The 23,442-nt window shown below is 56.7% G+C and overlaps 2 protein-coding genes across 14 annotated transcripts in view; one reads left to right on the top strand and one right to left on the bottom strand.

The window, feature by feature from the left end:
* The window catches only part of PI4KA (phosphatidylinositol 4-kinase alpha), a 95,008-nt gene extending 82,685 nt beyond the window's left edge, over positions 1 to 12,323 (top strand). For 4 of the 11 annotated variants that reach the window (XM_073790397.1, XM_033837372.2, XM_033837369.2 and 1 more), the window contains 19 exons: positions 84 to 163; positions 252 to 445; positions 1,314 to 1,404; positions 1,713 to 1,880; positions 2,084 to 2,137; positions 3,667 to 3,787; positions 5,047 to 5,130; positions 5,281 to 5,410; positions 6,213 to 6,283; positions 7,357 to 7,429; positions 7,508 to 7,578; positions 8,170 to 8,279; positions 8,697 to 8,801; positions 8,891 to 9,091; positions 9,353 to 9,473; positions 9,612 to 9,807; positions 10,417 to 10,506; positions 10,965 to 11,048; positions 11,946 to 12,323. In XM_073790397.1, the coding sequence (XP_073646498.1) occupies positions 84 to 163; positions 252 to 445; positions 1,314 to 1,404; positions 1,713 to 1,880; positions 2,084 to 2,137; positions 3,667 to 3,787; positions 5,047 to 5,130; positions 5,281 to 5,410; positions 6,213 to 6,283; positions 7,357 to 7,429; positions 7,508 to 7,578; positions 8,170 to 8,279; positions 8,697 to 8,801; positions 8,891 to 9,091; positions 9,353 to 9,473; positions 9,612 to 9,807; positions 10,417 to 10,506; positions 10,965 to 11,048; positions 11,946 to 11,997 (2,096 nt within the window). In that variant the 3' untranslated portion in view covers positions 11,998 to 12,323. Of the gene's footprint in view, positions 1 to 83; positions 164 to 251; positions 446 to 1,313; positions 1,405 to 1,712; positions 1,881 to 2,083; positions 2,138 to 3,666; positions 3,788 to 5,046; positions 5,131 to 5,280; positions 5,411 to 6,212; positions 6,284 to 7,356; positions 7,430 to 7,507; positions 7,579 to 8,169; positions 8,280 to 8,637; positions 8,802 to 8,890; positions 9,092 to 9,352; positions 9,474 to 9,611; positions 9,808 to 10,416; positions 10,507 to 10,964; positions 11,049 to 11,945 lie in introns of those variants that run through there. The other 7 variants (XM_073790395.1, XM_033837375.2, XM_033837373.2 and 4 more) reach the window with 7 other exon arrangements.
* Positions 12,324 to 19,498: 7,175 nt separating this feature from the next.
* Positions 19,499 to 21,922, bottom strand: TMEM191C (transmembrane protein 191C). Of its 3 annotated transcripts, XM_073790394.1 has the most exons (10): positions 21,768 to 21,922; positions 21,523 to 21,646; positions 21,170 to 21,220; positions 20,945 to 21,019; positions 20,700 to 20,756; positions 20,517 to 20,576; positions 20,325 to 20,389; positions 20,172 to 20,244; positions 19,826 to 19,863; positions 19,499 to 19,731 (listed from the first exon to the last, which is right to left on the bottom strand). In XM_073790394.1, the coding sequence occupies exons 1-10, from the start codon at positions 21,920 to 21,922 to the stop codon at positions 19,527 to 19,529; spliced, it is 903 nt and encodes a 300-aa protein (XP_073646495.1). In that variant the 3' UTR covers positions 19,499 to 19,526. The 3 variants fall into 3 exon arrangements, with proteins under 3 accessions (XP_073646495.1, XP_073646493.1, XP_073646494.1); XM_073790392.1 differs by lacking the exons at positions 21,523 to 21,646; positions 21,768 to 21,922 and having other exon boundaries at positions 19,499 to 20,244; positions 20,945 to 21,312; XM_073790393.1 differs by lacking the exons at positions 20,517 to 20,576; positions 20,700 to 20,756; positions 21,523 to 21,646; positions 21,768 to 21,922 and having other exon boundaries at positions 19,499 to 20,244; positions 20,945 to 21,312.
* Between the last annotated feature and the right edge of the window lie 1,520 nt (positions 21,923 to 23,442).

Raw genomic sequence — 23,442 nt, 5'->3', positions numbered from 1 at the left:
CTTTGCTGCCGGGTCCCTTGGGTCCTCAGGGTCATAGAGCAGCTCCAAGGGACACTCTGTGCCCTCCCCACCCCCATCCCCAGGCATGTCCAAGAAGACCAACCGGGGCTCCCAGCTGCACAAGTACTACATGAAGCGCCGGACGCTGCTGCTGTCCCTGCTGGTGAGGCCCGTGCGCCATGCCTGCAGCGCTGGGGTGGGGGAGGGGCGCGGCCATGCAGAGGCACATCTGTGTCTGTGTCCCTCACCAGGCCACTGAGATCGAGCGTCTCATCACGTGGTACAACCCACTGTCAGCCCCAGAGCTAGAGCTGGACCAGGCTGGAGAGAGCAGCGTGGCCAACTGGAGGTCCAAGTACATCAGCCTGAGCGAGAAGCAGTGGAAGGACAATGTGAACCTCGCCTGGAACATCTCTCCTCATCTGGCCGTGCAACTGCCAGCCAGGTGGGCTGCCTGAGAGGCCGTGCCGGAGGTCCAGCACAAGGCACCTGGCGGGGGGAGGGCACGTGTCACAGCCAAGGACTGTAAGGGAAGAGCCATCGTAGCCCTAGATGCTCCCCAGTCCTGTACAGTGGTAGGGTCTGTCCTGCCAGGGGCCCAGCACCCCGGAGCCCGAGGAGATAACATCAGGGCACCCCAGGGCCTCACCTTGTTTGATGAGGAAAGGAAACACCTGTGGTTACTCTGGGAGGTAGGCCTGGGGGGTCTGGGTTGGTTCCTGGGTGGCATCTTCAGGCAGCAGGCTACTCAGAGGGGCGGCTGGCAACCGAGTGTCCTGTGAGCTGTCCTGAGGCAGCTCTTAACAGGGACAGGACTCAGGCTGGTAGGTGCTGAGAGGGGCTTCCCAGGCCCCCTGTGCTGAATCCCAGTAGACTCCATGTGCCTGCGTGCAGGGTGGGCCTTTCTTCCCCGGAGCCCATGGTGCATACTTACTGCTTCCTTCTTCGAGTCCTAAGTCCTCCTCAGGACAGGATCGCAGCCTGACGGTATTTAGGCAGCAGCTGCCTGCCTTAGCCTTGGGCGGTCACACCTGAACACTTTGCACCCACCCTCCCACCTGCTAGCGTGCCTTCTGGCCCACGGGTGCCACAACGTGGATGGGTGCTTTGGGGGCCAGGCCAAGGGAGGTGTCCTTGGAAGGATCATTCCTGCTCCAAGGAGTTCTGCCCTTGGGTCACAGCTGGTCACAGTAAACACCATGTCAGTAGCCACAGTGCTCAGATGTCACTGGGTGTTGGTCCACATCACTTAGTCCAGGGCTCCCCCAGCCCCCGTCTTCAATGTCTGCCACCCACACCCTCTTTGCCTGCAGGTTCAAAAACACAGAAGCTATCGGCAATGAGGTGACCCGTCTGGTTCGCTTGGACCCAGGAGCCGTTAGTGACATCCCCGAAGCCATCAAGGTAGCATGGCGGGTAGCGTGCCAAGGCCTGGTCCTAAGTGCACAGAAACAAAACTGCCTCCAGGGATGCCTGGAGGCGAGGAACACAACCAAAACCCACTGACCTCAGTGGTACCACGATTTTTCTGATCTTTTGTGTTATCTACTCTTCGGATGAAACATTTACTGTGTTTACAGTAGAAAAACGTTGAGTGTATTTCACCCTGGTTGAAGTTGTGCTGTTGTATGTAATGTGTCAGAAGCTGTTATAAATGCCTTGCAGTTTTCACTCCTTGGGGCCATCCCTGTGACTCCCTTCTTCCTCCCCAGTTCCTGGTCACCTGGCACACCATCGACGCCGATGCCCCCGAGCTCAGCCATGTGCTGTGCTGGGCACCCGCAGACCCACCCACAGGCCTGTCCTACTTCTCCAGCATGTACCCGCCGCACCCACTCACGGCGCAGTACGGGGTCAAAGTCCTTCGGTCCTTCCCGCCGGTGAGCCCATCTGCTGGGTCGACCTCGGGGGGCTGCCCAGCCCCACGGGGGGACAGAGGGCAGGCCTGATTGAGGGTGAGGACGTGTCGTGGGGGTGGAGTGACAGCAGGGCCAGTCCAGGTGGGGTGGGGCCCTGGGACCCCTGTCCTGCCTGGTGCTCTCACCCCTTCCTGAGTCATGACTGCTCCTCCCCCACCACACAGGATGCGATCCTGTTCTACATCCCCCAGATTGTGCAGGCCCTCAGGTATGACAAGGTAAGGCATGCAGCACAGGCCGACCAGCCTGGAGGGCCGGGCGGGCAGCGGGACGGAGCCCAGGAGCAGGGCCACTGAGCTGGGACCTGGGCCCGAGGTCTCTCACCCCCATGTGGTCATCCAGCACCCGAGGCCCAGTCCTGCTGTGCTGGGTGAACAGGTTCTGGAAACATTGCCGGCTGCTTCTTCAGGGTGGGTGACCTGGCCTGGGACCCGTACCTGCTGGATGGGGGTCTCAGCAGGTCCCCTAGCTCCCAAATCCAGCTCCCCGTCTCCTGGGGGGAGTGGCCAAGGGGTTGGAGGAGACAGCATGTGTATTAGTGAGCTCAGGCCACCCTGGCAAAGTACACAGACTCGGGGCTTAAACTACAGGGAGCTCGTTCCACACAGTCTGGAGGCTGGACATCTGAGATCCAGGTGTCAGCAGGGCTGGTTTGCCCAAGGCCCTCTCCTTGCCGTGTAGACGGCGGCTTCTCCCTGTATCCCCACATGGCTGTCCATTTGCCTGTGTCCTAATCTCTTCTTATAAGGATACAAGTCAGATCGGATCAGGGCCCCCTACTGATCTCATGTAACTTCATCAGTTCTTTAAAGGCCTATATCCAAATACAGTCACATTCTGTGTGTGGGGGGGGACTTCAACATATGAATGGGGGGTGGGGGTGGATAATTCAGCCTTAACAGTGTACATGCACATAGGGGCCTGGCAAAGGGCCTGGCCAGAAAACACCCACGGGGTGACCACAGCCCGGAGCCCTCACCACCCGCGCTTCATCACAGTGCCACACCCAAGCCTGCGTCTGAGGGCAGCAGCGTCTACCCCTCCTGCTCCTGCCCATACACCCCCCTGCCCTGGGCCCACAGGGCCCCAGAACACCCCATGCCCTGGCCAAGCCTGGAGACCCTGCACTGGAGGTTGCACATTCATGGTTCATCTTTAGATCTAGTTGCTGGGTTAGAATTGGGTTATTTGAAGTTTGACCTGTTTGGGAAGCCCACCCACCCAAGTTGAGGACATCTGTCCAAGGAATACTTTACCAGATGGGCCGCAAATGACTGTGGGGAGGGAGAGGCTGCACCCCAGGAGTCTTCCAGAAAGGCCAGCTGCCTTTGTAACCTAGAACATGGGAATTCAGCCTGAGCTGGGAGTGACGCAGGGTTTTCTGGGACCCGTCCGTCACTGGGCAGCGTCTTCTAGACAGCAGTCCACAGGGGCGCATTTGAAACCCGCCTGCCCACGCGTCATGCTTGACGACAGCAGAAGCTGGTTAGAGTCCAGGGCTTAGAGTCCAGAGGAGGGAACAGAGGAGACAAAAGCTGGTGCATGCCTGCATAGACAAAGACCCCGGCGGCTGGCCAGCCAGCTGGACTCAGGCTCAACTCCGCCACGCAGGAGAGGTGCTCACAGCCGGCACCGCTCGACCACGCTTCTTTCTGGGTCTGCCAAGCGTGGAGTCATTGCTGCTTGGGTGAGAGTGGCCTCTCTTGGTGGAGTGTGGCCAGCCTGGGCTGACCTTGCTTTCCTACAGATGGGCTATGTGCGGGAGTATATTCTGTGGGCAGCATCCAAGTCCCAGCTCCTGGCACACCAGTTCATCTGGAACATGAAGACGAACATCTATGTGGATGAAGAGGGGCACCAGAAAGACCGTGAGTGCCTGTCCCTCGGACCCCACCCCGTCCTCACTACCTGCCCAGGGTCATCATTCCTCCACTCCCACCGCTGACCCCTGCCTGGCCCCCAAGACCCTGTGGCTCCATCTGCAGCTCCACGGGCAGCGCTTCCCAACCCAGGTCATCTCAGGACCCTCACACCCCTCACACCCTTGAAAACTACAGACCCTCAAAGAGCTTGGGTTTATGTGGCCTTATGCTCACCAACATTAGAAATTAAAAATAGAGGGCTTCCCTGGTGGCGCAGTGGTTAAGAATCTGCCTGCCAATGCAGGGGACAAGGGTTTGAGCCCTGGTCTGGGAAGATCCCACATGCCGTGGAGCAACTAAGCCCGTGCGCCACAACTACTGAGCCTGTGCTCTAGAGCCCGCGAGCCACAACTACTGAGCCAGTGTGCCACAGCTACTGAAGCCCGCGCGCCTAGAGCCCATACTCCGCAACAAGAGAAGCCACCGCAGTGAGAAGCCCGCGCACCGCAACGAAGAGTAGCCCCCGCTCGTCGCAACCAGAGAAAGCCTGCGTGCAGCAACAAAGCCCCAAAGCAGCCAAAATTAAAAATAAAAAAAAATAAAAAAATAGAGACCCATCTCACATAAACATAACTTTTAAAGAAGTGAGCGAGAAGAGTAGCATTGTTTAACACGTTTACAGGCCCCTTTAGTGCCTGTGGGAGATGAGGTCATCAGTGCGGTGCGAGAGCCCCTCACTCTGCCTCTGCATTTCATGTCAGAATATGCTGTTTGGGCTGAAGTGGCTGCAGGAGATTGGGCCTTGCTGACCCATAGTTGGAAACGGAGGAGTGTCTTGTGCTCAGGCCCCCATGGGTGCTCCCCGCCAATGCTACCAAGCTTGGCGGGACGGTTTCTCAGGGGTTCAGTGCAGTGAGGAGTCTGAACCGTGTTATGAGCCTCGCTCTCTGTTCATCCAGCCCCTGCTTGCCCTGCACTCGCCCCTCGCAGGACCTGTAACACCCGCTGTGGTCACACCCAACGTGCAGGGCAGGGTCTCCAGTGCTGACGCATTTCGTGACACAGTATTTAAAGATCCTGTGTGTGGAGCCCCAGCTGCCTCACAGGACAGAAACGTTTCTGAGTGCTGGGAAACTGTCAGGCTTTTTTGTCAAGTTTAACAAAGTTTTGTAGTTGTTTTCCTTAAATGGCAGATTCATTTTATTGATTTTCAAGAAAATATCTGCCATAAGTCTACGTCTGAGTGACTTTACTTTATCTCTTAGTCACTCCTTCAAGTAAAAATGACGGTCTCTGGAAGAGGGGACAGTCAGATGCAGGTACTCCCCTGAGACCACCACACACTTCAGGTGCGGCCCCCGTGAGCATCCGTGATCCTGGGGCCCTCCACTCGCCACAGCCTCACGGGCATCAGCACCCTGAGGAGGGCAGACCTTCTCTGGGTGGGGTCTGGAGAGAGGGTCCCTGGGACTGCAGGCTCACCCTCGGTTTCTCTGCAGCTGACATTGGCGACCTCCTGGAACAGCTGGTGGAAGAGATCACAAGCTCCTTGTCTGGCCCGGCCAAGGACTTCTACCAGCGTGAATTCGACTTCTTCAACAAAATCACTAACGTGTCAGCCATCATCAAGTAAGTGGCATCTTCTCCAGGCCCCACTTGCGGGAGCTGCCCAAGGAGCTTTGTAGACTCCTGACGTCCCCCGCTAAGGAACAGCCAGACGGGGAGTTTGCTTCCACCGTCCAGGGCCCCCGTGGGCATAGCAGATGCACAGAAAACAACATCTCAGGTTCACTTTGGGTCTTGCCCAAGCCTGAGGACATCTGCTCTCCAGGTTCTGATGGTCCCCGTGGTGTTAGGGAAACCAGACTCCTTTGCAGCCCCAAGGTCCTTTCTTGATTCACCTCCTGGGCCCTCATTCACGTGGAGCAGACGCCAACCTTGGACGTCTTGGCCACCCATTTGTGCAGGATGGGGCCCCGGGGTTGCGGATGCTGGCCGAGCGCCTGGGGAGGCAGCAGGGGAGCCCTAGTGCTGTTCCTCCAGGCGCCTAGTCGCCACACTGTCCCCAGTGCTCAGGCTCCCCCGCTACCCCATCACTGCGGGCCATGTGTCCCATGGTCCTCTCCTGACCAGTTCTAAGCAGAGCGGCAACGTGGCTGCAGAGATGGAGGGTCAGCGTGGACTCCCTGGGCCTCTGCCACGTGAGAGGCGTGATTCCATTTCACTCGCCTTGTTGTGGGGCGCAGAGGTCTGAGGGTCTGCCCGAGGCCACACTGCCAGTAAACCACGTAGCCCGCAGCCTGACCCCCACAGCATTGCACACCCCCTTCCCCTGCCCCAGGTGGCAGAGTGCAGGGCTAGGGCCCTCGGACAGGAGGGCCTGTCTGTGCCCCGAAGCCACAGACACCAGCGTCTGTGTCTTGTTCTCCAGGCCCTACCCTAAAGGTGACGAGAGGAAGAGGGCTTGTCTGTCGGCTCTGTCTGAAGTGAAGGTGCAGCCTGGTGAGCAGTGCTCGAGGCCAGTGGGACGGGGGTCTGGGGGACCCTGGGTGCCCGGCACCCCTCTCCAGAACCTGCCCCTGCCAGTGGTCACTCTTGGTTCTCCTAGCTACAGCTGAAGGCCGAGGCCCTGTCCTTGGCAGCTGTGGTTCTAGAAGTTTCCTGAGCTCCAGTGTAACAGAAGTAACACAGGCCACACAGTGGGCTTAGGGAGGAGCGGGGGTGTCCCAGGTGTGCTAGAGCTTGTGGGATGAAGGGGCCCATGCCCCCCTCCCTGCTGCTCTTGCCACGTGGTCAGATCCGTGTCTTTTCAAGACAAGATGGGAACCCAGACGTCACCGCACAGCTCTCCGTTCTTAAGTCTTACACATTCGTTCTTCAAAACCCTGGCCTTGCACACTTGCCCACTGCCCACCTCAGTGGTGGGCACCAGTGCAGGGCCCTGGGTGGGCCTCTCCTGACTGTGCTGAGCCCTGCCCAGCCCCGCCCCAGAGAACACTCAGCCTCCCAGAGGACACCATGCTGCTGGGTCGTGTCCCCGAGGCACTGGGGAGCCAGCTGGGCTCTAGAGCAGAGTGGAGCTCGGGCCGTTTGAGGGAGGCTGGGCTGGCGAGGGAAGGAGGGTGGATGAGGTGGGGGCCTGCATGCTCCCCAGGGGCCCAGTCCCTCCCACCAGGACCCCGCCTCAAGCACCCCCACCTCCGGGGGCTCGGGGAACTGTGGTCCCTGACCAGGAAGGGTCTTCTCTCGACCTGCGCTGACAGGGTCGAGCTGGGGGTGTCAGGTGGGTGGGTGCTGGGGCTCCTGTGTCCTGTGGCATTGGCGGCCAGTGGCTTGAGAAGCTGAGGGTTTAGGGTATCCTCTTGGAGAAGCGTCTGCGGGAGGTGGTTGCCCCATGTGGAATGTCAGGATGGGCCCAGGGAAACAGCACAGAGTCAGGGAAGACAGCCTTACCGGCCTCGGAACAAGGAGTCGGCGGTGCCGCAGGCAAGGCCCTTGAGGCCTCAGCACAGCCCCGTCTGCTGGGAAAGCCTCATCCTGGTCGGGCCCTGGGATGTCCCTTCTGTCCCTCATAGGCTGCTACCTGCCCAGCAACCCCGAGGCCATCGTGCTGGACATCGACTACAAGTCCGGGACGCCCATGCAGAGGTGAGGCACCCCCCGCAAACTCCCCCTCACGGGCTCCCATTCCCTGTCACTTGCGCCCCATTCTGTTTTGTTTTCCAGCGCTGCAAAGGCCCCATATCTGGCTAAGTTCAAGGTGAAACGATGCGGAGTTAGTGAACTTGAGAAGGAAGGTCAGTGGGGCACGTCCGACGTAGTTTGGGGTCCCCATGAACGGTGACAGCCTCCGGCCAGTCAGTCTGGGCCCTTGTCTGGGGGTGGCAGGCACGTGTGCAGTGACAGAGGCCCCAGGGAGGACTGGTCGGCTTGGCTGCCGTGAGAGTGACCGCAGGCTGGCAGCCTCCACAGCAGGAGTCGATTCTCTCCGTCTGGAGGCCGAGGTGTCAGCAGGGCCCTGCTCCCTCCTGAAGTGCTGTGAAGGATCCTTCCGGCCTCTTCCCGGGACAGGGCATGGTTGTTCTTCAGCTGTGGCTGCCACATACATCACACTCTGCAGTTCTGGGGGGGCATGAATGTTGGGAGCACAGCAGCACAAGGGTGTGGCCCTGGGTCCTTGCTCCTCAGCTGTTCTTAGGAAGAGACCCTGGCCCCGTGGCCCCACCCACTGACCCCTGGTGTCTGCTGGGCCTCGTTGGCCTCTTTAGGGTTTTGCAGAGATGATCCCTAAGGTTCTGTGTTGCTTCAGGCACATGATCAGGGCTCGCCCCCAGCATCCTCAGAGGGCCTCTCTGCCCGCCGCTGACAGGCACCCTCTCCCTGTGCAGGTCTGCGGTGCTGCTCAGACTCCGAGGATGAGGGCAGCACGCAGGAGGCCGATGGCCAAAAAATCTCCTGGCAAGCAGCCATCTTCAAAGTGGGAGACGACTGCCGTCAGGTAGTGGGCTGGGCAGGCAGGGCAGGGCCGGAGGTGTGCGGGGCTGGGGCAGGCCCGCCTCTCTCCAAGGCTCCAGGCACACTTCTCAGCATCACACAGAAATAGGAATCCTTGGTTCCCCATTTGGTTCTGTTGCCTTGGAGTACATCAGGGCTTTCTGCTAAACCCGGAGGCCTCTCCAGTGGCCCCCCTCCCGCTGTACACCCTGGCTGCTCAGGGAGAACTGCCCTGGGGGAATGGGTGCCCCTTACTCACACCCACCGCCAGGCAGTGCATCCTCGCAGTCTGCCCAGGGAGCAGTGGGCAGTGAGGCTCACCGGGGCCTCCCTCCCTCCTCCCCCTCCCCCTCACTGGGCAGGGCCGCAGGCATCTGGAGCCAGCAGCCCACTACGACCCTGAGTCTCTCCTGGTTCCCAGGACATGCTGGCCCTGCAGATCATCGACCTCTTCAAAAACATCTTCCAGCTGGTTGGCCTGGATCTCTTCGTCTTTCCGTACCGGGTGGTGGCCACCGCCCCTGGTGTAAGTTTCCCAAGCAGTTGCTTGGGCGCTGCCCCTGTCCCTCGCCCTGTGGTGTGCCCGCAGCCTGAGCCTCGGCCTTTCCTCCCTAGTGCGGGGTGATCGAGTGCATCCCTGACTGTACCTCTCGGGACCAGCTGGGCCGCCAGACCGACTTTGGCATGTACGACTATTTCACACGCCAGTACGGGGATGAGTCCACGCTGGCCTTCCAGCAGGTGGGCAGCAGCGCGGCCCCACTGCCCGCCAGCCCCAGCTCCTGCATTCGTCAGCACCCTGTTTTCCAAGTCCTCGTATGTCTGGGGGTAAAACCAGGGCATCTGTAACCTTCCTTGGGATGAAAGGCATGCCTCGAGAGGGGCTCCCCAGGAGAAAGCTGACAGGAGTTGAAGGGGGGAAGGGGCCACAGCCCTGCACCTCAGATGCACCCACTTGTCACTCCGACTACCAAGGTCTGGCTTGCTGATCTAGGTGCAGGCCCAGGGGTTCCAGGGTGCCCACAGGCCCAAGAGGGCACAGCTCCAGGGCACCCTGAGCATGCTGTCTCTGCACAGGCACGCTATAACTTCATCCGCAGCATGGCTGCCTACAGCCTCCTGCTGTTCCTGCTGCAGATCAAGGACCGGCACAACGGCAACATCATGCTGGACAAGAAGGGCCACATCATCCACATCGGTGGGTGGGCATCCTGCCGCGGGGGCACCGGGGCAGGGGCTCTGGGGGTTGGGGAGCTGGGCTTCCTTTCCAGCCGCTGCTCCCCAGTGTCCCCAGGAAACAGCGGCTACAGGGCATACACCCAGCTTTGCCCTGCAGCTGATCCCAGCACGATGGCTCTTGGGGATATTGCAGACTTTGGCTTCATGTTTGAAAGCTCCCCGGGTGGCAACCTCGGCTGGGAACCAGACATCAAGCTGACGGACGAGATGGTGATGATCATGGGGGGCAAGATGGAGGCCACCCCCTTCAAGTGGTTCATGGAGATGTGTGTCCGCGGCTACCTGGCCGTGCGGTGAGCCCCGCGGGTGGGGTGGGGGGCAGGGAGGGGCTTCCATACTGGGCCCGTTCATCCAGCAAGCCCCGCCCACTCCTCAAAGTTCTCCTCGGGTCATCTCAGGCCTTTGGTGGACACAGAACTGGGGTTGGGGCAGGGGGATGCACGGGAGGCCCCCTGAGGCCTTGCCTTCCTGTCACGTCTCTGCCACCTGTGCCAGCAGCATCTTGCTCCAGGCATCAGTGACCCGCCACATTCTGCATCTCCCAGGCTTGGCCTCGCCTGCCGACGCCTTGGGGCCCCTCTGAGCACCCCACCTGCCCTTCCTCCCTAGCCTGAGCCCCTGCACCCCCAGGCTGCGTGCCGGGGACTCAGGTCCTGGCTTCCAAGTGTCATGTGGCTGACGCCACAGAGCAGTGTGGGGACACCTGGACTCCAACCCGAGTCTGCTGAAGCCTGCATGGCGCGTACGCAGTTCCCTTCAAGAAGGGAGGATCCCTTCCTTAGCCAGGCACAGAACCATGGCAGGGGCCGAGGGCAGGCCCTGGGCAGGGGCTGCATGTTGACCACAGGCAGGGCCCCCACCCAGGCTGGCCTCTGTCCACCTCCTTCCCTGCCTCTCCCCAGGCCCTACATGGACGCCGTCGTCTCTCTGGTCACTCTCATGCTGGACACGGGCCTTCCCTGCTTCCGCGGCCAGACAATCAAGCTCTTGAAGTAGGTCCGGCAGGCAGGCCACTTGGGGGCGGCTGTCCCCTGAGATGGGAGCCCTTCGACTGCTGGTAATGGGGACTGTTATCGAGGCCAAGTGCTCCCCCTTGGACGCCCAGACAGACGGGGTCCTGGGTGAGGAGCTGTCCCCAGACCTTCCGTGTGTGAGGTGCCTTGACTTAGGCGGAGGATGTACCCTGCAGCCCTTCGTGCCTCAAGGGTGTGTCTGCGCCAAGCCCTGGGGCTGCAGTGGCTCAGCCCCCTGCCAGTCCTACCCTGGCTGCAGGCCGCTGGGCCCAGGAGGTTCTGGGAAGGGGCCCAAGCCCTCCAGGCCAGCTGGGAACCGTGTCCCCACAGGAGGCCAGGCCACTAAGTGCAGCCCACCGGCCAGACCACGTCCCTGCAGGGAGGGCAGCCTGGAGCCCTGGGGGCAGCAGCCCTGACACGGCCCTTCCCCCCACCAGGCACAGGTTCAGCCCCAACATGACAGAGCGAGAGGCCGCAAATTTCATTCTAAAGGTCATTCAGAGCTGCTTCCTCAGCAACAGGCAAGTCACCCTGTCCTGCCCCACTCATGCACCCGTGTCACCTATCCAGTGTTCAGTGGGCACCTGTGCAGGCCCCCACCTGGGCCAGGTGACAGGATGCACTGCCCCGAGACGCCCAGCCCAGCGGGGCAGGAAGTGAGTTCTGAGAGGCTTCAACCCCTTCAGCTGCTGTGGGGGCCGTGACAGGAGGGGCCTGGTGGGGGAACTGGGGCCACTAGAAGTGGTGGGGCCAGGCCTCAGTGACAGGCCTGGGAACAGGCTCCCAGGGGCTGTGACAGTCGAAGGTGGCCTTGAGGTTTATAGGCTCAACAACAGGGTGAGCAAGGGGAGTCCAGGCCCCAGGAGGTGCAGAGGCCCCAGGTCCACACCCTCGGGACAGAGAACTGGCTCCGGTGGACCCGCCGAGGTCCAGTGGCACAGGAGCGCCACTTGGTTTTGCTGACTGGGGAGCAGAGAAGTGGGGTGGCTCAGGGCAGCAGGAGGGGTTTGGAGGGCAGCATGAGGCAGGCTCTCCTGATGGTGATGTGAGGCAGGGCGGAGGGGGAGTGCACAGACCCCTTCCAGCCACATGCGAGGCCCCAAGGCTGGGAGTCAACTCCTACAGACGCACCCCCGGGCCACATCCCGGGCCCCAGGACTGAGGGTAGGCGTCTGGCTGAGGAAGGGCATCCTCTTGAGCCCACTTTGGGGCCCATGAGCAAGGAGGAGACGGGGCATAACAGGGAGGCTGTGGCCATGGGTGAGGGAGCAAGCGTCCCAGGGAGAGAGGGGCTGGTGGGCAGACAAAAAGTCTGCGATCGGGCACTCGACCTCCAGGGGTGTAGCAGGGTGGCTCAGGGGGTCAGGTCCCCAGACCAGCACAGGCCCCTCACAATCCCCTCTGCTCTCTGCTCCCAGGAGCCGGACCTATGACATGATCCAGTACTATCAGAACGACATCCCCTACTGAGGGGCAGAGTGCCGCAATCACTGCTTGCTGCTGCGCACGGCCTGCCACCTCATCCGGCGGACAGATGGGCCGAGATGCCCCTGCAGAGCCCGGCAACCCGCTGCCTCCCGAGGTGTCGCCTGCATGGCCCGTGTGGCTGGAATGACAATCAGAGCCAGTCTTTGCGCAGGTGTGAGCTGTGCTTACACTGGACACATTCCCTACCTGTCTTGTTCTCAGAGGTACATGAAGTATTTTCTTGTGTATAAAAAATGGAAAAATTATATTCAACCTAAGATTCAACCAACGTGAACAAAATAAAAACAAAAAAACTGCGTTGGAACCAATCCAGTACTAAGTGCACATTCAGCTAGGGGTGGGGGGGCGCCCGCCCAGGAGCCTCGCAGCCAAGAGGGGCCATCCCCGGTGCCCCGGCTGTGAGCTTCACAAAGACGACTCACCACAGCACAGATGTACCGAAAATAGCACTGTATTTTCCCTGATGGCTCTCAGGGCTCCCGCAGAGGCCACCCAGCCGCCCCATTCTCATCTCTCCTCCGTAGGCGTTGCTCTGCATCCTGCCTCTGCTCCGGTCCTTCCCGGTGTCCCTCTCGACCACCTTCAGGTCCTCTACTCCAGGACACCACCGTCCTCATGCACCAACCTCCCCGCAGTGTCCATCCCCACCCACGTGACCCTCCAAAGACCCAAAACTAAAAAAACGATGACAAAATATCTAGAAATAAGTCACACAAAAGATTGGTTAAAAAGCAGGTAAGGACTTCCCTGGTGTCTCAGCGGTTAAGAATCTGCCTGCCAATGCAGGGGACATGGGTTCAAGCCCTGGTCTGGGAAGATCCCACATGCCACGGAGCAACTAAGCCCGTGTGCCACAACTGCTGAGCCTGTGCTCTAGAGCCCGCAAGCCACAGCAGCTGAGCCCACGTGCCACAAGTACAGAAGCCCGTGCGCCTAGAGCCCGTGCTTCACAACAAGAGAAGCCACTGCAATGCCAAGCCTGCGCACTGCAACAGAGTAGCCCCTGCTCGCCACAACTAGAGAAAGCTCGCACACAGCATCGAAGACCCAACACAGCCAAAAATAATTAATTTTAAAAAGTAATTTAAAAAAAAAAGGTAAGATACAGGTGAAGAGACAACCAATCAATGAAAGGCAGAACAATGAAATTACCAAAAATGAGGCATAAAGAAAAGGAGAGTTGAATGAGACGCTCCAGTCACCCACAACAGGATTCCAGAGTTGGTGAAAAACACCAGCTGCAGGAAGCACAATATAAATAAATATAAAGAAGCAGCCAATATGTAAGTTAAAAAAACTTTTTAAAATATTAAATTAATCCAAAAGAAGGCAGGAAAGGAAAAAGAAAAGATGGGACAAAAAGTTTTGCAATAGCAGACGACAGTCCCACTGCATCATTAATTCTGTTAGGTATGGACAACTAAGCACTCCAGTCAGGAGGCAGGAATTATAAACATGGATAAACATGAGACCCAATTATATGCTGATGACAAGCAGTGCACTTTATAGTCATGGACCTGACGCAGAAGTAGAGGAAATAGATTCACCATCATTGTGTGTACGTGTGTTTCCGAAGCAAAATTTGACAGAATTCAGGGGAGAAATAAACTAATAGAGTTGGAGATTTCAACATCCTTCTCTGCACAAGTGATAGAACACAGGATGCCGTCACACATGTAGCCCTGATGGCGATTATGAAATGCAGTCCGGGGCTTCCCTGGTGGCGCAGTGGTTGAGAATCTGCCTGCTAATGCAGGGGACACGGGTTCGAGCCCTGGTCTGGGAGGATCCCACATGCCGCGGAGCAACTAGGCCCGTGAGCCACAACTACTGAGCCTGCGCGTCTGGAGCCTGTGCTACACAACAAGAGAGGCTGCAATAGTGAGAGGCCCGCGCACCGCGATGAAGAGTAGCCTCCACTTGCCACAACTAGAGAAAGCCCTCGCACGGAAACGAAGACCCAACACAGCAAAAATTAATTAATGAAATGCAGTCCGTCAGCAGCAGCACCCCATCCGTACCTGTTCACCACGTCAGGCTGATCCCACGGAATTGTTAGGAATCAATAAGATATCTGGAAGAACGCTAAATACTTAGATATTGAAAGAGTGGAGCTGAAACACCAGACAAAATACACGTAAGAGCCAAGGCGATGATCCGAGTTAAATGCTTTAAGGTCGGGTTTGGGGAGGTGGGTAGAGGTGAGCCCGTTCAAGTAGAAAGGAAACCAGAATATCGGGTGTGACTTCCAGAAAGATCAAACAGAAGACCAGGAAGAGGGGGGAGCATAGGAAGTGCAGGACAAACACACTATAAAATGTAGAAACACACGCGAACACAGTAGAACTGATTTGAAACCACAATACTTGGAAAGAAAGCCTGTCAAACGGGCTTTAAAATGAAAGTCAATTGAATGGCACGTCCAAGACTCCGGCAATATGGCAAATTATACATCTTGAAAAGTTAGAAATGCTATTTGCAGTACTGGGTAGAAAAATCTAAATCCACAAGCTGACAAGCAAATAGATTTCTTTAGAGACAGAAAACAAAATGAAATTTAAAATCTTAAAACAGTCAAGTTCCTCTTTCGATGACACAGGAGACAAAAGACCAACCCAAGAGCCTGATACCTTCGAGTTGTTTCTGGGGAAGCTTGGTCCACACTCAGGACGGTCCACACATCACTCCCTTGATGTGAGTGTCTACGAAAAACTCTGAAATGCTTAAAGGTGATATACTGACAGCTGTCCCCTTAGACAATACTGTGTTTCACCACCTCTGTTCAGCTCTTGGCACTGGGGGCCCTCGCCAGTCTAGTCAGGCCACAAAAGGAAACAGTGTAAGAATCTGGAAAGGAGAAATAAAACTCAGAGATGGCCTTTGTGTACATAAAAATCCAAAATAATCTGAATATAGTCAAGGTTCAGGATACAGGTTAATATACAAAAGTCAATTATGTGTGTGTGTGTGTGTGTGTATGTGTGTACATATATCTTACAACAACAAAAATGAAAACACTACCATTTACAATTGCACCCTAAACAAATACCAAGAAAAAAATCTAATGACCTATTCATAAGAAACACTGAAAACTACAAATGTTGAAAGAAAGAAGATCTAAACAAATATCCATGGGTTGGAAAACTCAATATTATACAGATGTTTGTTTCTCCCCAAATTGATCTGTAGTTTCACTGCAAATGCCAATCGAAATCCCAGAAAGTTCTGTAGTGGAAATTGGCAAGTCTAAAATCTATATGGGAATGCAAAGGTCAAAATATAGCTATTTGGATCTTGAAGACCCACAAGCTAGATATCAAGAATTATCCTTGGGCTTCCCTGGTGGCACAGTGGTTGAGAGTCCTCCTGCCGATGCAGGGGACACGGGTTTGTGCCCCGGTCTGGGAAGATCCCACATGCCGCGGAGCGGCATCCCTCTCATGAACACAGGCACAAAAATCTTTAACTTTAATTATACTTAAGCCATGGAAGTTAAGACACTGTGGCTTCCTGGTTCAAGGAAAGACAAGTGAACAGTGGAAGAGATGAAGTCCAGGGACGTATACCCACATACATGCAGACACTGCAGAGCAGTCAGGGAAAGATGGTCTTTGCAATAATGGTGCATTAACTGGATAGCAGTATAGAAAATAACTCAACCTCGACTGCCTACCTCACATCAGACATAGAAATTAATTCCAGGTGGACTGGAAAGATGTACGTTAAAGGTAAACTTTAAAGGCTTTTAGAAGAAAATACAGAAGCGTGTCTTGATGACCTCAGAACACACAGATTTCTTAAGCAGAACCAAAACACTAATTTTAAAGGGGAAAAAATTAAATTGGACTCTATGAAAATACATGCTACAAACCTGGGAAGATATTTGCAATTACCTATATCTGTTCAAAGAACTTACAGCCAGAATATATAAAGAACTACTAAAAAATCAGTAAGACACAATTGAATAGAAAAATGGGCAAAAAACCTGAACAGGCATTTCACAAAAGACATTGTCCAAACAGCCAATAAACATAGTAAGAGGTGTTCAACTTCATTAGTCGTCATTGCAAATTAAAACCACAATGTGATACCCGCTCACCCCCCTGCCTGTCTGAAACATAAAATGATACATCATGTCAAGCATTGGGGCATGTGGAGCACCTGGAACTCTCAGTTGCTGCTGCTGGGTGTGAAGCATCCAGCAAGGCTGAGCAGCTCAAGCCAGCAGTTCCCCGCCTACACACATACCCAACAGACTTATGAAATCTGGGCAGGAAATAGTGTCCTGAGGTCGCTACTCCTAACAAACAAAACCTGTAAATGACCAAAATGTTCTTGGACAAGAGAGAAATCATTGTGGTTATTCATGCAGAAGAATACAGGGCAATACTGGAAATAAATGAACAACTGCAGCAGGCAGTGTGGATGCTGCTGAGCAAAAGGTACTTGCTGAATGACTCCATCTGAGGTTCCAGAACAGGCACCATTATTTGATGGTGTTAGAAGTCAGGACACAAGTTAGTTTTGAAAGAGGGAGCCACTAGGAAGGCAGGGGGAGAATCAGATGCTGGTAACATTGTTTCTTATTCTATGGAAATTCACTGAGCTACATACACTGATGACTCATACGTTTTTCTGTGTTAAAATTATTGAGGTGTAATTTTTTTCATCATAAAGCCAAGATGGGTCTCAATATGTAAGGAAGCAATAATGCCAGTGTTACACACTATCCTTCAGAAAAGAGAGGAACAAACACTTCCCTATTCATTTTTTTATGAGGGCAGCACAGCCCTGATATTAAAAAGGACCTTCTGGGGCTTCCCTGGTGGCGCAGTGGTTGGGAGTCCGCCTGCTGATGCAGGGGACATGGGTTCGTGCCCCGTTCCGGGGAGATCCCACATGCCGCGGAGCGGCTGGGCCCGTGAGCCGTGGCCGCTGAGCCTGCGCGTCCGGAGCCTGTGCTCCGCAACGGGAGAGGCCACAGCAGTGAGAGGCCCGCGTACAGCAAAAAAAAAAAAAAAAAAAAGGACCTTCTGGGACTTCCCTGGTGGTCCAGTGGTTGAGAATCTGCCTTCCAACGCAGGGGACGGGGGTTCAATCCCTGGTGGGGGAACTAAGATCCCACATGCCGCAGGGCAACTAAGCCCGCGCGCTCTAGAGCCCAAATGCTGCAGTGAGGAGCCCACACTCCATAATGAAAGATCCTGTGTACCGCAACTAAGACCCAATGCAGCCAAATAGATTAACTAATTAAAAAAAAAAAAAAAGACAAGGACCTTCCAAGAAAATCAGAAGACAGGGCAACATCCCTCTCATGAACACAGGCACAAAAATCTTTAAGTAAATTTTTTTAGTTTAACTAAATATTAGCAAATTGAACACAATGTTTAAAAAAGGACCATCATGACCAAGTGGGCCTTACCCCAGGAAGGCAAGGTTGGCTTAAGACGCAATCAGGGTCATTCACATTAACAGACTAAAGAAGGAAAACCATATGATCAATAGGTGCAGAAAAAGCACTGCACAATATTCAACACCCATTCGTAATAAAAAATCAGCAAACTTGGGAATTCCCTGACCGTCCAGTGGTTAGGACTCGGTGCTTTCACTGTTGTGCCATGGGTTCGATCCCTGGTCGGGGAACTAAGATTCCTCAAGCTGTGCTCCATGGCCAAAAAAAAAAAAAAAAATCAGCAAACTAGAAATAGGAGAACAGTTCCTCAATCTGATAAAGATCTCTAAGAAAAACATGGTTAACATAGTCATGATGAAATATAAGATCCAGAGCAAGATCAGGGCACTCCTCACCACTTCTAATCAGCTTTGTACCGAGTGTGTGGCCAGAGGTAGACAGTTTGGAAGGAAAAAGAGAAACAGTCCTGCCTCACAGACAATAAGATTGTTTATAAAATCCTGAGGAAGCTACGGAAGAGTTTCAAAGCACTAACAAGGGAGTAGTTCAGCAATACCACAGTTTACAAGGTCCATACACAAAAGTCATTGTATTTCTATATGCCAGCAATAAACAGTTGGAAATTAAAACTAAAAAATCCTATACCATGTATAATAGCACCCCAAACATAAAATCCCTCAGAATAAATGGAAAGACATGAAAGACATTTACACTAAAAAAAACAAAATGCTGAGAAAAATTAAAAATGGAGAGAGATGTCGTCCGAGGTTTGGAAGACATTTCTCTGCAAACTTATCCTAACTTCAGTGTAATCCCAAATGCAAATGCAAAAAAAAAAAACAAATGCAAAAGGTCCTCACATCCTAAACCATACTAAGTCCCTACCTCCAGAGGCAGACAACAGGCTGAATATAAACTAAGGAAGCATGCAAGTGTTGGAAGAAGATGGGAACAGTTTCCTTCATAACCCAGAAAATCCAGGATCAGTACAGGAAAGCAAATTGTTACGAAAACAACACATAGCAAAAGAGCACCCCAAACAAAGCGAAAGACAAACTGGGGAAATATTCACAACGGATCTCGAAGGTAAAATGCATCCTAAAAAAGAGCGTTGAAAAAACTGAGGGAGAATGAAACCCTACAATCCTATAGTTTTAACATGAAAAAATAATAAGAATTGTTTGCAGGAAAAGAAATGCACCTGGCCCTTAAATATAAAAAACGTGCTCAGGGCTTCCCTGGTGGCGCAGTGGTTGAGAGTCCGCCTGCCGATGCAGGGGACACGGGTTCGTGCCCCGGTCCGGCAAGATCCCACATGCCGCGGAGCGGCTGGGCCCGTGAGCCATGGCCGCTGAGCCTGCGCGTCCGGAGCCTGTGCTCCGCAACGGAGAGGCCACAACAGTGAGAGGCCCGCGTACCGACAAAACAAAACAAAACAAAACAAAAACGCACGTATGTGTGCACAGGAGATACAACTTCACTACCAAAAAAAAAAGTAAATAATAAAAATCGAGCAGCATCTGCATCAGAGACTAAGTGAAACACGAGGTCCATCTCCATTAAGCAAAACATTTACAGAAATGAAAAGACGATGCCCGCGAAGACCGCAGTGGTGAGCGCGCACGGTCCGCACAGCCCGGACGCGGGAGAGCGCCGCGGACCAAGGGGAGGAGGGGCGCCGCGGGGACTGCGTAACCACCACGCGGACGCGGGACAAGGACCTCCGCGGGGACCCGCCAGCCGGTGCCCCGGGCTCTGCTCCCCGGAGGGGAGAGCGGGTTTAGTAACAATTCCTACCCCTCCCGAGTGGGCGGCGGGGCTGGAGGAACCGAGGGCCCGGCAGCCTCTCGGGACCAAGGTCCACCCGGAGGAGCCCGGCGTCCGCTGGGCCCGAGGACACATGACGCCCCCGCCCCGGTGTCTCCCATTCTCTCGCCGCCACCCCCGCGTCTCGCCGTCTCTCGCCGCCACCCCTCGCCAGTCCCCCTTCCCCTCTCCCCTCTCCTCGCCAGTCACCCCCGCCACCCCACCCCTCCGCCTGACGCCCAGAAACCACGCGGGAGACACGGGTGCTGGCGGCCGCAGCCGGCGTGATGCACTAGGCGGGCAGCAGTCCGCGCGCGCGCAGCTCCAGCAGCGGGGCCAGCGTGTAGCGCAGGCGACGGATGGCGGCGTCCGAGCCGGGGCGCATGAGCCCGCGGCGGAGGGCCGAGGGGTTCACCAGCGCCAGGTAGAGCAGCGGCAGCGCCACGACACCCAGCAGGAGCAGCAGCAGCGTCTGCAGCGCGCCCAGCGCCCACAGCCTGCGGACCACGACGCACCGGCAGACGGGTGGTGGCGGGGCGCCGGACGCACCCCGGACCCCAGACTCCGGCGCCGCGCCCGCCGCCGGCTCACCTGATGCCCGCCGCGCCCGCGCCGCCGAACAGCCGCTTCTGCGGGGAAGAGGGAGCGACGTACAGCTCCGCGCCGGGGAGCGGTGGGGGGAAACCCCTGGGGGAGCGGAGCCCGTGGGTGCGCGTCGCTCCGTGGGGGGCGTAGCACTACGGGGCGGGTCCCCTATGCGGGCGTGGTCCTTGGGTGGGCCGTCCCGTGGCAGGCGTGGCCGCCCAGCGAGGTTGGTATCAAGGGGAGGGTCCCTGGGGGAGGGGGGGAAAATCCCTGATGGGGTGGTCACGTGTGTGTGGGTGGCCCCGGGGGCAGGTCCCGGCACCAGCCCGTCCCCGCCCAGGCCCGCACTCACACAGTCCGCTTTGGCCACTTCCTCCATGAGCGAGCCCGCGCATCCCTGTCCCCGGCCAGGCTGCGACTCGCACCTGTGGAGACAGGCATGGCGATGTGCCCTCTGTCCGGGCCCACAGTCACCTCCCCACACCCGACAGTCCTAACCCCTTACGGCTCCGGGTCGCCCTGCGAGGCGTCCAGCGCAGTCGCCGCCTCCATCACCTTCCCCTGCAGCTCCTGGAGGGGTTGGGAGTGAGGCCTCACACCTGGGAAGACCTTGGTGAGGCAGGCCCTGGCAGCTCCGGGGGAGGAGGCCGCAGTGGGGTCGGAGGTGAGCGGCTCTCCGAGTGGAGGGTGGCGGCACCTGCAAGACTCCGCTCTGCTCCTGGAAGCTGGCCCAGGCCTCTTCCATCCGCTGTGCGCTCTGGCATGAGGGGAGCCCTGATTAGACTCGGGGAAGTCAGCCCTCTCCACCGTCCGGCGCCTGCCCAGGCCCCACCCACACCCCAAGCCGACCCTCCCACTGAGTACCCGGCTCCGCCCGCACCTGCCGCAGGGCCTCCGCCTGCCTGGCGTGCTTGGCCTCCACCAGCTCCAGTTGTTTCTTCCGGAGGATCCAGGGAAGGTCAGGAGTCCGGCACTCCCCGAGCTCGCCGCGCCAGACCCCGCCCCAACGCCCGGCCAAGAGGTTAATGCCCACACCCGCCCGCCCTCAGCCCCAAGGCCCCGCCCTCAGGTCATCAAAGGCCCGCCCACACCAGCGCTCCTGCCCTCGGGGCCCCACCCAAGCACCTGCAAAGCCACCAGTTGGGTCCCGAGTTGCCGCTCTGCGCGCTGCGGACTCAGTTGTTCTCCATAGTAAAAGAGCTGGGGGGTGGGGCTTGTGAGGGCGGGGCTTGCGGGGCTTCTAGGGGTGGGGATTATCCTGGGAGGCGGGGACGCGGCGGAAATGGGGACGGGGACTAGGGTGGGGCTTCCTAGGGGAAGCGTGAGACGGAAGCCGTCTCCTGAAGGTACCTGGCTTGACAGCTCCTCCCACTGCTCCTGCAGCTGATGGTTTTGTTGCTCCTGGACGGGATCGAGGGGGCGGTCCGGGCCTCTCCGAGGTCCCCGCCCCCACCGCAGTCCCCGCCCCATTAAAGATCCCTCTCTTCACTGGCCCCGCCCACCAAGAGCCCCGCCCCGTCCAGGGTCCCACCCTGCTTCAGGCCCCGCCCCACACAAGGTCCTACCCCGTCCAAGGCCCCCCCCCTCCCCAGGCTCCGTCGCATTCAAGGCCCCTCCCCCTTCACTGGTCCCGCCCATCCAGAGACCCGCCCCGTCCAAGGTCCCGCCCCGAAGGCTCCGCCCCATTTAGGGCCCCGCCCCACCAGGTCCCGCTTGTGCTGCTCCGCAGCCTCCAGCCGCCGGCGCGCCCGGCCTGCGCGCTCCCGCGCCGCCTCTCTCGCCTCCCCGCGCAGGGCCCGCGCCGCCTGGCTCCGCTGCCGCTGCAGGCTGCGGAAGGGAAACTGAGGCTCCGCGGCCCGGGGTGACGCCGGGATGCCAGCCACCTCGCGGTGCCCCCGCACGTCGGCTCGGTCCCAAGGCCCGGGTGGAGGTGAGGAGCAGCCCGCACCTGCGCTCGCGCTCGCTCAGGTCGTCCAGGCGCGCTGTGAGGCTCTCGCTCTCGGCCTCCAGCCCGCGCACCAGCTCCTCCAGCTCCTGCTTCCGCAGGCGCCCGTCACGGTTGTCCTTCAGCAGCTGCAGCAGTAGCTCCTGCGCCTCGGCCATGCCCCGGCTCTGCCCGCCGCCGCCGCCGGACCCGCGTCACAATGGATGGAGCGCGGGGCGGTTCGGAACCGCTGCTCACGGGCAGCCATCGGACCGCGCAGGCCGGTGGGTGCTCGCACCTGAAGCAGAAGGCGAGGCTGGCTTGTTCCCGCTCGCTGCCGACGGCACTGCGGACTGAGAAGCCTCCTGTGGGAAAGAGATCAGGATCCGTAAACAGGTTCTTATCTTTGGACCCAATGATCCCACTCCTGGGAACTTAATCTAGGAAGAAAAAAATAAAATTCTTAAACCACAACGTGTTAAGTGGGTTCACTCAGGTGGGTAGTTACAGTCATCACAAAGAGGACACCACTGTAGTTACTGAAATGATGTATTTTATGTGGCATACATAGAGATATGATGTCTAGTGAAAAAAGAATATGATTTACTATGTATGCTGAAATAACTAAGATTGTAATGTACACGGATAAGATCTTTAAAGGAAACAAGAGAAAGACAAGCTATTTCATTGGTGAAATTGCAGGTAAACTTGTCCTTTTAAAGTCGGCTTTCATTTGGCCAACTTAGACTATGAAGCTGGATGCAAAAGTCCTAAATAAATTATTAGCTGACCAAATCCAAAGGGGTACATTGAAAAAAAAAGGTACATGAAACCAAGAAGACTTTATTCCAGAGATTGTTCAAGATCAGAAAATTGACGTCATTCACCACATGGATAAAAGAGGGAGAACACCAGCTTCAGTAGAGCATTTCAGTAGGAGCAGCACGCGGGATAGAGCTCCTCATCTGTGGAAAATTTAAAGAGGGATCGAAAGGGACTCTAAACTGATGAAAGCTGCTTAGTAAACACACTCCTTAGGGAGGCAGTATTAGCAGCCTTCCCGTTAAGATTTTAAGAGACAAGAATGACCCTCCTGCTCAGGTCTAACAGTGCTGGAGGACCTACAAGGAAGCAAGAAAAAGAAATAGGAAAGTCTGAGGAGTCAGCAGATACAGCTGGGTGCCTACCATAAAGCTGCCCCTCCTGCACTGCTGGTGGGAATGTAAATTAGTGCAGCCATTTTGGAGAACAGGACGGAGGTTCCTCATGAAACTAAAGATAGAGTTGCCGGGACTTCCCTGGTGGCACAGTGGTTAAGAATCCGCCTGCCGGGCTTCCCTGGTGGCGCAGTGGTTGAGAGTCCGCCTGCCAATGCAGGGGACACAGGTTCGTGCCCCGGTCCAGGAAGATCCCACATGCCACGGAGTGGCTGGGCCCGTGAGCCATGGCCGCTGAGCCTGTGCGTCCGGAGCCTGTGCTCCACAACGGGAGAGGCCACAACAGTGAGAGGCCCGCGTACCACTAAAAAAAAAAAAAAAAGAAAAGAAAAGAAAAAAAGAACCCGCCTGCCAATGCATGGGACATGGGTTTGAGCCCTGGTCCGGGAAGATCCCACATGCTGCGGAGCAACTAAGCCCGTGCACCACAACTACTGAATCTGCGCTCTAGAGCCTGCAAGCCACAACTACTGAAGCCTGCG

This window comes from Tursiops truncatus, chromosome 13 (genome assembly GCF_011762595.2).
Source record: "Tursiops truncatus isolate mTurTru1 chromosome 13, mTurTru1.mat.Y, whole genome shotgun sequence".
Taxonomy (NCBI): Eukaryota; Metazoa; Chordata; class Mammalia; order Artiodactyla; family Delphinidae; genus Tursiops; species Tursiops truncatus.
Note: the sequence above shows the minus strand (reverse complement) of the source record. Positions and strands in the feature narration are given on the sequence as shown.

Coding starts and splice junctions, on each gene's coding strand:
- TMEM191C (XM_073790392.1), bottom strand. CDS start 21,289: ATGGGGCGGGGACTGCGGTGGGGGCGGGGACCTCGGAGAGGCCCGGAC. Junction 20,390..20,516: donor AGCAGAGCGGAGTCTTGCAG/GTGCCGCCACCC, acceptor CAACCCCTCCAG/GAGCTGCAGGGGAAGGTGAT. Junction 20,245..20,324: donor TCGCAGGGCGACCCGGAGCC/GTAAGGGGTTAG, acceptor CTGTCTCCACAG/GTGCGAGTCGCAGCCTGGCC.